This window comes from Cyprinodon tularosa, unplaced genomic scaffold, assembly GCF_016077235.1.
Source record: "Cyprinodon tularosa strain WSP-4 unplaced genomic scaffold, ASM1607723v1 ctg349, whole genome shotgun sequence".
NCBI lineage: Eukaryota > Metazoa > Chordata > Actinopteri > Cyprinodontiformes > Cyprinodontidae > Cyprinodon > Cyprinodon tularosa.
In genome coordinates this window covers 679,459-692,000 of record NW_024039062.1, presented here as the reverse complement: position 1 = coordinate 692,000, position 12,542 = coordinate 679,459, and the positions used below count along the sequence as shown (strand labels likewise).

General features: G+C 38.3%; 1 protein-coding gene across 5 annotated transcripts in view; it reads right to left on the bottom strand.

Moving 5' to 3' along the window:
- Window positions 1-388: 388 nt before the first annotated feature.
- The window catches only part of znf462 (zinc finger protein 462), a 60,048-nt gene continuing 47,894 nt past the window's right edge, over window positions 389-12,542 (bottom strand). For 4 of the 5 annotated variants that reach the window (XM_038294967.1, XM_038294964.1, XM_038294966.1 and 1 more), the window contains exons 7-13: window positions 12,206-12,403; window positions 8,892-9,147; window positions 8,646-8,785; window positions 6,777-7,000; window positions 5,398-5,767; window positions 4,468-4,597; window positions 389-4,110 (exon numbers count right to left, since the gene is read on the bottom strand). In XM_038294967.1, coding sequence (XP_038150895.1) covers window positions 3,891-4,110; window positions 4,468-4,597; window positions 5,398-5,767; window positions 6,777-7,000; window positions 8,646-8,785; window positions 8,892-9,147; window positions 12,206-12,403 — 1,538 coding nt within the window. In that variant the 3' untranslated portion in view covers window positions 389-3,890. The remainder of the gene's footprint in view (window positions 4,111-4,467; window positions 4,598-5,397; window positions 5,768-6,776; window positions 7,001-8,645; window positions 8,786-8,891; window positions 9,148-12,205; window positions 12,404-12,542) is intronic. The other variant, XM_038294968.1, reaches the window with a different exon arrangement.

The following is a 12,542-nucleotide window of genomic DNA, read 5'->3' as shown; positions in this document are numbered from 1 at the left end:
TGGTGGCCTTCAGCCCTGCCTTCAATCCCATTATCCCAGCCCTAAAACTGCATCCAACATATTTGCATTCAAGCAAAGTTGAGCAGGAGCCGTTTTGAAAAAGCTAACCACGCTAAAAAACAAGAGAAAATTGGTAAAGACATACTGCAAAAGACATGCACCAATTTTTTTTAAAAAACTCTACATTAATTTGTGTTGCTCTAAAATGTATTCAGTTAAAAGTTTGCAGTTCAAATGTGCAAACTTTGCGGTTCTCGAGGAATTAATATTTGAGTTTAGGTAAATTTGAAAGCTTTTCACAATTTAAAGCAGCATATTTTATGGAATATTTCAATAACATGATTTGGATTTTTAAGGATGAGTTTGAGCGGCGAGGAAGACAATCGTCTGTATTCTGATAACTTTATTATCAAGTTAAAAAAAGACAATGAATTACAATATTTACAGAATATCCAGAGATAAATGGAATAAAATTGTAAACAATCATTCTAGGCAACATCACAACCCACCATCAGGTAATCAGATTTATATAGGAAAAAAAGGCAAGGAGAGATTCTAGTTTCAAACTATGGAGACAACAGTCTGAAAAGAGAAATGCTTTTTTTTAAAACAAACTAAACATATATACAAGTATCCAGTGTGTCTTCAGCAGGGGCGGGAACATTTAGTAAAGTGGGGGATTTACAGTCTGGATCAAGAACACAGTGAAGGATTCATTAACGATCATCACAGAACGGACAATACCGGGCCGACAGCTTCATGGCCGCATTCGTCCAGATTCCTCTGGGTGACGCCAGGCCGGGCGATAAAACTGTATTCCTACGACGACTACTATCAAATGTTTTTTTTTCTTCTTTTTTTTCCTTTCAGGGGATAGACACAAGTTGGTTCTGCAAAATGATGTGAGAACAGCTTCAAGATTCAGCACCAGCTCAACTGGTTTTAAGAAATTTCAAGAGCGGAGGAGATGATAAGGGCTGCTGCCTTCACCTGTTGTTGACTGGGAAGATTGAGAGATTATGGGCGGGTAACCAATAGACTAAATGAGTCATCAGCATATCTGGTAACCAAACAGAAAACAGAGGAGGGACAAGGTTTTTGGTGACATGGATTGGCTACATCTATAGGCTGACTGGAAACCCAGATGGTGGTCTATTGTTTGCATCATCTCTTCATTCGCCAGAAAAACTGCCCGATAACTCAAGAAGTTTCTTTTCATGCTTCCTTTCTTTTCCTTTCCTACACAAAAAAAGCAACCAGACATTTAACAACAGCTTAATTATGTTGGATTTCAGATTTAAGAGTCTCTTAAGGTTATCTTCATTTTTTTTCTTCCCCGATAAAATAAAAACATTAAAAATGAAAAAAAAGGGGTTAAATAATCCTTTCTGAAACATCACAGTTTACACTAAAGAAAAAAATGAGTTTTGTTTTCTATACATGGCTGCTAACATAGCTTTATCTGTCCTACACATTGGATTCTAAGGTCCAAACCAGAAATTCACTATCTCCATCAACAATTCATTGCAAATAATATAAACAAAACAAAAAAAAACAAGTACAGCAGCAAACACAGCAGGCTTCATAAATATTTTGGTACCCAAAACACAATCCCATTGGTTGTGCTCCTCAATATTTTTAAAAAGAAAATCAGAGCTATCTGCTGTTTTTTTTAAATCACAGATTCTTCACCGTTTCCTGTCGAATTGACCATGAATTTAACTTAATTTTCTCATAAGGCTTAAGGGCATTTAAGCAGCAGCTTACCAACAAATACAATCTCTGCTTATTTTTCAAGATCAACAAGATACAAAAATGGTAAAATACAGGCCATTTACCAAAAGAAAAAAAAATATTAAAAAGCACACAGATGTGGACTACTACATGTTTATCAACACAGAATAAGAGTTTAGCAGTGTTTTCTTCTAACTCCTTAACAGTCAGTTCTATCTGTATGTGGGACGTTCGGCTTTGCTTACACTAGTCTTTTTAGTGAATTCCTTTACTTCGACTTAACATTTGACGATACGACTTTAAAGGACCCACTGCAAGCAAAAAATATATATAAAGGAGTTATTTGGATGGCCAAACTGACTGCTAATCCAGCTCCAAATGGTCCTCGGAAGATTGACAAATATTTTTCCTCAAAAAACAGTTATTTCCTTTTCACCCCACCCCCCACAAAATTACTTTAAAATGTTTAAGCCTCACCATTTATATTACAGCCAGTTAAATCAATAATCATGACAACAAAATAGATTTTCAAACCTAGTAGCCATAGCAACTAGCCCACAGAGCTTTTACGGCAGATGAGTTGAGGAGCCTGGTAGCAGCAGTTGTCACAGAGGGTCCTGCTATTGCATTTTTGCGAGAAACACCATTACTTCTCAGCTGACATGGACCATCCTTAGTCATCAAGAGCATACAAGAAAACATAAGAGCGCACACCTCCATATTGTACATAGAGGCCAAAAGCTAGGAGAGAAAGTGGGAGTTCTTGGTAGTGTTCATATGTATTTGTCTCCCATCTGTAGGGAATTTTCACCAAGCAGAGGTTAGAGCTGGTGTACATAGTCCCTTGGCAGGATGGCAACAAGAAAGGACTCGATATGTGTAGCAATTTATTAACATTTCAAGGATTGCCACTGAAATTATGCTTATTCAATCTTTTTAACCTTGATGGAACAAAAGGGCTTACTCTGCGCACAACAGAAGTAGCATCGGTTGCTACTTCTGTTGTTCAATTTATGTGAATTTGTATTAAACTTTAAAGCTGTTGAATCGCCGTTTAGTTCATTTGCTGTTTGATGAGTTGTTTTCTAAGGCACTGGGTATGAAAGCGCAGCTGAGGACTTAACCTACTGGGGTTTGATTCTGATTGAGGTGTAACCCGGTGAACCTGTGGATGGGTTAATGCTGTCTGGGTCTCTGCAGAAGGGTTTGCAAACACCCAAACCAACATTTAACACTAAAAAGACAAGTGTAATCTGCCTTCATCAAGAGGCCTTTTCATTAAACCTGTTATTCACTTGTTGCTCATTTTTAAACGGATATGGCTACAGTTATGACACTTGAAACATATCTCTAGCTCTATAAACGTAAGATCTGACAGGGATAACAAGGAGTTGTGTTATTTTACCGACAAACAGAACAAACAATAAGTACAGGTCAAAGGAGCTGGGCATCACAGGCTGAAGGCTTATACTCAGTATAATATCATATAAAGGGAGCTAGATTATAGCAATTTGCTACAAAGGCAGGGGAAGATGTTCAAAATCTCTAAAATGAAGGAAACATTTTTTTTTTTGTATTTTATGAACATAGGTAAGGTGCAATTGTTTCTAAAGGAATATTCCTACATATTTAACACAATATGGAAAAAAAGTCCCAAATTTCACCCAGAAAAAAAAAAAAGAATTGTTCAGTAGGGGAAACATTTCGACTCTTTTACCCACCGTTGGTTTGAAGTTAAAATTCACTAAACCTGGACAAGCAGGGGGGGGGGGGGGGGGGGGGGGGGGCAGGAGCATGAAAAGATGCTTGAAATAATAAAATGCAAACTTTTAAGTCATTGATTTGGACAATGTTCTTCATAAATAGCTTAGTTTCATCAAGGTAGGGGTCGTTCACGGTGGATTTGACCAGAATGTCAGCGATAAAAGAGTTCTGTTCACTATTGGTTACCAATATATTAAGTTCTGTCCAAGGGGACTGCCCATTTAAAAGAGCTCAGACGTTTTTATGCAGCACAACCTAATACTTATATATGTAACACCTAAAAAAAAACTACTAATGCACCAACTGATTAAAAAGTCACTTTTCTTCCATTTTCAGTCTCCCAAAAGATGTCTGCGTCATTTTTTTCTCCCCCGTTTGACGCTACAATCAGTTTAAGGAGACTGTTGATCCTTTTTGGTGTGAAGCAATTCTTTGTCCTCCACATACTGGCTTTGACTAGTCAGTGAGAGATCAGCAGGTTGTTCTTCCTCTTTGTCGTAACCAGCCAGGTCCAGTCTTGAGTCCTCGTTAGCAGAGGAGTCATTTGAGGACGGAGCTGAGGCGTCCATGGCTGAAGTAGAGCTGGTGTCATGGCGAATGTTTTCAACTACCCTGAAGATAAAGGAGGGACATATAGGACAAAGGTTTAATAAATGGTTGCATCTCTTAACTGTGTTAACACAAATACTGGAAGCCAAACTCATACTGAATTTAGCAAAATTCCAAGTCCGGTTTTGGCCCATTTTTAGAGCTGAACATGAGAGATGCTTTCTTTTTTGTTTTTTTCCCATGCTCCATTTTTTCCCCCTGAAACCTGAGAAATACTTAAATTAAGTTCCATATTTTTCCAGACTTTTAAAACCCTAAATCCTTTTTTTCCACACTAAAGGTTAGCATGTGGCATGTACTGGTTTAGTCCCCTTTTGCAGGGAAATTACAGAGACAGACAACAGCAGCGTGCAGACGTACATGCCGTGCCGCAGGACATGTCTTTCCCATTCCAGGCTGTTAGTGAAGCAGCGGCCACAGAACTCGCAGGGAAGTCGCTTCTCCCCACCGCTTTGCCCGGAACTGGTGCTGCTGGGAGAAGCAAGGACCTCTGGGAAATGGAGTTGAAAAAAATATTCAACTTTAGGGGTAAGTAAACACATGATGATATGAGTCGTTGATAACAGGGAAAAAAAAAAAAAGTAAACGGTGATCATGTCACAACTTTTGTTCACTCTTTTAAAAACACTTATCTGGATTTTAATGTCAGCCCAAAGGCAAACGTTGCTCTAAATTCCATGTACTGCTGCTTCTGGTACATTCATGTATTGTTTTAGTTGATAAATCCAGATCTTACGAACAAGTTTTTTTTTTTTTTTTCAAATTGCAGCAGTGAGCTCGTAAGACTCTGGGTTGTGTTGCTCCGTTTGTTTGTCCCTTGCATCACTCCCAGTTATTCGTCTTCCTCAACGGTCGTTTGTAGTCATCAAATATAACAGAGGCAGCTACTCTTTAAAACATTAAATGCATATTACTGAACTGGGATCATTCTTCTCTGAGATTTAATTTACTGTGCTGAGTGCAAGCTAATAAATGAAGTTACATTCAATAACCAAATTTCACTAAGGTACGGGGAAACAGACTTGCTTACAACTCATAAATGTAAAACTCCTTTCTTTATTAAACCTATTCTGAATATTTGGGATTATTGCTGCTCTGCTGCAGCCCAAAGATGGAAATGTTAAACAAATTATCATTTCCATCATCATTATCATGCTAACAAAGAAGATCTTGACTGTATATAATGAAACAATAAAGTACATCCAATAATCTTTTAAACCTGTTTCAATGATTTGATTTGATGTTTCATAAATATGTTACAGAAGATTTTTCCTTGATGTGGATTAGTACCTTGTAGAACAGGGTTTTCCTTCATCACCTCCTTAACTTGTTCCTCCTCCTCCACGTCTTCCTCCTCCTGCAGCTCTTCCTCATCTTGCTCCTCTTCATCCAACCCCTCATTCTCCTCCTCCTTGATGTTTTCCTCCACATCTTTATCGTCCATCTCTTCCTGGTGATCCACCATGTTCTCAATGATTTCCATTCCTTCATCGTCGTCATCATCCACCTCTTCCTCTTCCTCCTGCATGTTGGCTTCTCCGTCCACCACCATCTCCATAATTTCACTCTCCTCTTCCTCCTCTACGCTGCTCTCTTGCTCATTTAACATCTCCAGCAGGTCCAGATTGACTCGACCCATCAGCTCAAAGTTACGGATAACCTGATCAGAAACAAGAGGTTACTTTTCAGAACTGGCCTTTATTAAAATAGGAGGAAACTATTTTTGATTATACAAAGACAAGACATCATTCTATCTTTTGTAACCAGAATATATATATTCTTCCTGCATAATTTTTGTGAAATTGTTGCATGTTTATTCTATTTGTTTAGTGAAAATACATTACCATTTGTGGCCTAGGCCTGCTTTAAACTTAGATTTTTGCCCCCCATTTCAAAAACTCAACTATAATGCTTTAACGGCATTAACTCTATCAAAACACTCAGATTTTATTCACACCTGGCAAAAGAATCTATCTTGAGCTATCCCTCAACCTCTCAATGCTGTGGCATAAAAATGGAAACCCATTTTGAAGGATAGATTTCCACATATCCCATTTGTAAGAAGGCCTGGGAAAGTTTTAGCTGCATTAGTTTGGGAAACAAAAACAACTGATCTATAAACTCTTCAGCTTCCCCCTGAAACAATGCAAATACTTTTAGAAGTATTTTAATAAGAAATAGTGGCTTTTTAAGGGTTTAGATTCCAAAGGAAAAAATAGATTCAACATCTAGTGTCGACTCACTGCCAGTGAATAAACTGTAAAATAAATGTAGAAAACTATCTCAAATTGTACATTTGTCATAAAAGGCTGATGTAATAGTAGAAACAGATCTGCCTTTCTACAGCATCTTAGATCCTTCTTTGTTTCCTATTCAATTTTAAACTAATTGCAAACAGGACCCCAATAATCTGTTGTAATGACTGCGGCTGATGACCTACATCTACTTTTTTGGCAGTTAAAGTAACAATACAGTTATTAATTATAATAACACACAAATTACACACACAGAAATTATTTAATAAGTTAAAATGATGTCAAAACATTTGACTCTAATAATTTGCTACTTGGAGTTAAAAACTAAGTCTATTAGTTTTAAAATCCCAGGTGTCTCTATGATCACAGAGTAGACCAGTTGTGTAAAACTACACATACTGGTCCCAAACTGACCTTGTGTTCAACACGAAGGTGCTCCTCTAGCTGGCTGCGGCGGCTGCTGTCGTAGTAGCAGAGCTGGCACTGGTACGGCTTAAGCTCATCGTGGTTCTGGAGATGGAGCTGCAGGGCATGCTCACTTGAGCACGTGAAGGTGCACTTGTGGCAGCAAAACACAAGGCCCTCTAAGTACTGTGCAAGCTTGGAGCGGCTCATTTCCAGAGGAGCCACACGTTCTTCTGAAGGAGAAGATGGAGAAAAACAGCTTAATTATTACAGAGAAAAAAAGAGGAAGAATTGCAAAGATCTAAATAAATTTCAACAGTGCGGCATAACACATTTTGCTGCACTGTCAGAAATGAAAGCAAACAGATCTGTGGGACTTCCTGTAGTCCTGATGCCACCTTGAGGTTGCCAGGGAACCACTGAGAGACGGTAATATAAGCAAATGTAAGGAAACAGTTTACCTTGCTTCCAGTCTTTCAGCGAAAATAAAAAGTTCATTTCCATGTCTGACATTTCTGTCAACTGTAGTTCTAAAAATTTGAATATGACTCAAAAGCATGTCCTGTCGAACGGGCCAATATAAACATTGAGTTATAATAATAATAACTGAACTTTATTGATCTCACATTGGAAAAATTAACTCTCTGCATTTAACCCATCCCCTTTCCGAGCAGAGGGCTGCCATCGTAGGGCTCCCGGGAGCAGTGTGGGGTTAAGGGTCTTGCTCAGAGAGCCAGAGTGGCAGTCTATGGGAGTGGGTTTCAAACTCAAAACCTGAGGATTCCAAGCCCTATGCCCTAACCACAAGGCCGCCACTCTTATTAAGTCTACTTTGCAAGACCCGCAACAATAGCTTTATCAGGAGAGAAAATACCGCCACAGAAAACATTTTCGAGTAGGAACTAATGGAAAATTTTGCCTTTTACAATTTAAACAGGAAAAGGAATACAAGATTTTCTAAACTCAAATAAACTTTAAAAATGTATGCTAGTAATTTGGTGGGATTTGACACTTCTTGTTTTTAACAAAGCAGCACGTTTTATCTGCTTTAGCTGCTTTGTTCTCACTTATCTGGTAGACTAAGTGCTATATTTTAAATTAGGTCTGTTTTTCTCCTCAGAACTAAAATAATCTTACTTAAACTCGAATAGGATAACCTACAATGAGCTTAACTCAGCTTAGATAAACTGAGCCAAAGCAAAACCAAGCAAAACCAAGCTTAGCCAAAGATAAAATGAGCTTAAAAATTGACCTAAACTGAAAGAGCTAAGACTAATAAAAACTAATAAAACCAAGCTTAGCCAAAGATAAAATGAGCTTAAAAATTGACCTAAACTGAAAGAGCTAAGACTAATAAAGTAAATTAAACCCTTAATCTGAGCTAAAGTTATCCAAGATAAACTACGGTAAAACAATCTAACAAACTAAAATCTGCTCAGCTTATGTGAGATTTGATAATTAAATCATAAACAGTTTACTTAAACTAACCTAAGACTAGAAAAGATAAAACAATTTAAACTGAGCAAAAAATAAGCTAGGAATCACTAAAACAGGCTACTTAAACTTAAACTTAGCAGAGTCAAACTTAACAGAGAAAAGGTCAACTTAAATAAACTAGAGGTAAGATTAACTAATCTCAACTAAGATATGTAAGAGAAAATAATAATACATTTTACAGAATTTTCAATAGCTAAATATGAATCTTTTAAACAAAACACTTATCAATATAAAAAAATCCATTATATGTCAAAAACACATGTAACTAGGAACTGTTGGTAATCATTCATTATTCAGGTTTTAAGTAAAGTCAGTGGCACCAACAATCTAAAAACCACTCTATAAAAAAACATGATGCTCCTGATGAATAGGTATGCCTACCTCTGTGCAGAACAATATGGTCAATCATGTTGCTTTTGTGTATGGTGTGGTAGAGGCAGAGCGGGCAGTGCAGTTCCCTAGACAACTCCCCACTTCCACTGTTGTGGTGACCAGCATCAACATGCATTGAGAAGTTGTCCCTAAAAAAAAAGGTAAATGGAGCAAAATGGAGATGGATTCTGCAGTCTTCACAATGTGCTGAAACAGGAGAGAACATTTGTATTGAGGCTCAGCAGTTCTTCTTACTTGCAGCAGGTGAAAAAGGAGCAGTCTTTACACTTGAAGAGCTTCTTGCCACCATGGCGGTCTCTGTAGTGCCGCCGCAAACTTTGCATGTATCCGGAGCTGAACTCACAGAACTCGCATGTGAGGATGCCGTCTGGACGACTGTCACCCGCCATTGAGCCGGCGGGTTGAAAGCTGGAGGACATCTGACTCCGTGAAACCAGCTGGTAGGGACTGAGCTGCTGACAGACATCAGCTGGCTCCAGGTCTGATGGATCTGAGAAAGTGGCAGAAAAACGAGACGGCTTATTAAGATCTTAAAAAGAGAGCTAATGAGTAAATTCAATAGAGGGAAAATTCAGCTGTGGAAATAGCATTGTGAAAACCAAAAAACATGCCAGACACACTAGGAAGGAAGGTATCCAGACTTTTAAAACCCTGGAAGGTATGTAACATTATGTCCCAGGATTTCAATTTATCGTTTTAAAATAGCAGCAGCATTGCACAACTGCAAACCCATCAAGACACAACCGTCCAATTAAATGAACATTTTCATTCCATAAAATTGCAGCAGTGATCAAATGTAAACATAGTGGGAGAAAAAACATGTTGTATAACGCATTGATATGGAAGTTTAGAGCATTAAATATATATGGTGCAGTATATTGGTTTGGTATTATCAGAGTGATGCAGAGTCTGTGACATGATTTAGAGTTTTTTCAATAGTTCAGCTATCTGATGGCGGTGGGGAAGAAGATGTTGCAGAATCTACTGAACCTGCAGCAGATGCTGTGAAGCCTTTTCCCAGAGGGCAACAATGGTATTACCGGTATATAGTATTCTACAAAAAATAGGTGTATATTGAAGGAAAAATAACCCCTAAAAAGGGATTAAGATTTGGGGAAAGAGAAACATGCCAGGGTTAAAATGAGAATCGATGAAGCTAAACAAAGGGCCGTCCTCAAAAATATCCAGATAAAGGTTCAAAGTCAAAGTCAACAACCATAAACTTAGGCAGAGATAGAACAGAACCGTTTAGATCAAAGCATAATCATCTTTCATATTGGAACATGTGAACCTCTACCTCAGGTTCAGAATCCGTGACAAAACTTGAAAAAAGCTTAAAATGAAAGAACTTGGGAGAATTTCTGCTAACAGAACTAAACGCAAAAAAACAAAACAACAATCATTAAAGAGAGCAAAGTTGGTTGAAACTAACCTCTGCACACTCGCAACTGTCATTGCTGCAAAATGTTGTTAAAGGTTTAGCATAAAGGGGGCTGCATGCCACACTTTTAAGCATTTATTGTAAAAATAAATAAAGTACAAAAAAAGGAAAATTATAATGATAATAATAATCTGGTATCTTATTTCCCATTCAATTTTAAACTCCTTTGTGATTGTAATAACTAAGTAAAAAAAAAAAATTCTTTCACATCCTATTTTTCCGTTGAGAAATAATTTTTCGGCGCATTACAAAATTATTGCCTCTTGTAGAACCTAATCATCATAACTGGTGCTAAAATATTCTTTTCTTATGACACAAATAGCATCCAGACAGATTTGCATAATCTGCACAAAATCAGTACAAATGTTATAATGCACATTACATTTTTTTCTACAGTTTTAATGCTGTAAACTTTATGAGGAATTAAAGCAAACCTTTGCATTAGAATATTCCATATGTTCACATTAGAGCTGTCATTAGAACAACAAGGCACCCATTGCTGATCTAGAACAGACCTATTATTAAATCCTACAAATGTGAGAAATTCTGGCTGCATAATCATTCAGCATAAAGCTAAAACTAAAAATAATAAGCTAAAAATAATCTACCTACTGTTACAGCAGTGCATGAACTGGCAACACCAAACTGAAATCCCAACTCCGGTGGTAAAAAAGCACAAGCATGAGCATCTTCACTCATCTTTAGCCCCCCCCCCCCCCCCCCCCCCCCCCCCCAGGGCTTAGTGATATCAGTGATCGGGCGCATACTCCCGTCCTACTTTGAGCCTCCGACACATCAATAAATAAACGGAAGTGACACCAATAGATCATGTACCCATGTAGATAATGCCTAATTCAGCAGTCAGAGTGTGAGGAAGCATATAAGAAAAGCTTGCACTTTCTATATTTTGTTGTTTTTGTTTTGTTCTTAATATCCAGTTTCAGATTTTTTGCAAAGGAAGCAAAGAAGTTCAGATTTAACAAGGCCACAGTTTTTTCATCCTTTAATATCCTGTCTGCAATGTGGAAATTAATAAATCAGAGAGCAAATTCAGCGATGATTTGTAGGTTTACTGCATGAATCAGAGCTGGAGCACCTGTTTTAGCAGCAAAGGAACAATGGAGTTCTCCATAGTCTCCAGCAAATTAAAAGCCCCATTATATTAGATATATAATTTATAGGAAATCTGGGTAAATATTACTGCAAAAACAGAAGCAATTGATCCACAACCTTCACAGCGAAGAACAAAAGACTTGCTCAGTCTGAATTTCAGGCGTTCAGCGAAAGGTAGCTGGTTTGACGCAGCACGGAGACATTCAATATGTCAGCTCTGCTCTCGCTCAATGCTTCATTTGTCCTGCTAGCGCACAGCTGACAGCAGAGGATGGTGCACTGAGGAATGCTGCACTGTTCCGAGCTCCAGGGAAGATTCCACAGCTCCAGCAGCAAGGTGACAGCTGCTGCCAAGAAAAGCCTGCAAGCTAACGCCGCCGCTGAGGAAAAAAACAGAAGAACCACGGCAACACCTCAACACACAGCGGCGTGTCAAACTTCAGCTGAGGTGCCACTTTCATTTAACAGTATGGACAAAGAGAAGGCGTCAAAGAAGAGATGGAAGTCGAAACTGGAAGCAGAAATCAAACTGGAAATATTTTTTATGTGTAGGAATAAAAAGATGGATGAAAAAAATGAAAACAGCTGATGTGAAACGTGTAAAACTAACAGACAACTAGTACTTTTTAATGTGCTAAATCTCTGAGACAGTGATTTTTATCCAACCCCTTCCTATTATGTAATAATTATAATAATTGAACTCGACTTGGAGAAATTACCGCTCTGCATTTAACTCATTCCCTTGGGGAGCACTGGGCTGCCATTGTGCAGCACCCAGGAAGCGGTGTGGGGTTAAGGGTTTTGCTCAGAGACCCAGAGTTGCAGAAAAAGGGCTCAAACTCAGAACCTAAGAATTCCAAGCTCTATGCCCTCTATGCACTCCCATGTAACCAAGATACTCCATTTAAACTTTTGAAAACCTTATAGTTTATCCATTTTATATTATTTAATACTCCTGTATTTATTGGAATATCTTTTAAAGGTGTTGCTTTACCATCTGGGGTCAGATGAGCGTGCTCAGTCTGAACGGTCGGTCGAGGAAGCCTGATAGCAGCGTGTGCAGCCTGGATGGCGGCTCGTAGTTTAGGGAGGGTCAAAACCTCACCGTGGTTACTCAGGGAATGCTCCTTCAGCTGGCTGATGGTCATAGAGGAGAAGGGGCAGGACAAGCACTTGTATGTGTGCTGTTCACCTGCAGGAAAAACAAACAGTCACAGATTTCAGTTATTTTATTTTTTTTTTTATTGTCATTATTTGGACAGAAAGAACATGATTTGTTTCGCAGAGATCTGGAAACACGGTTAGATTCAGAGGACATAACCTACAAACTG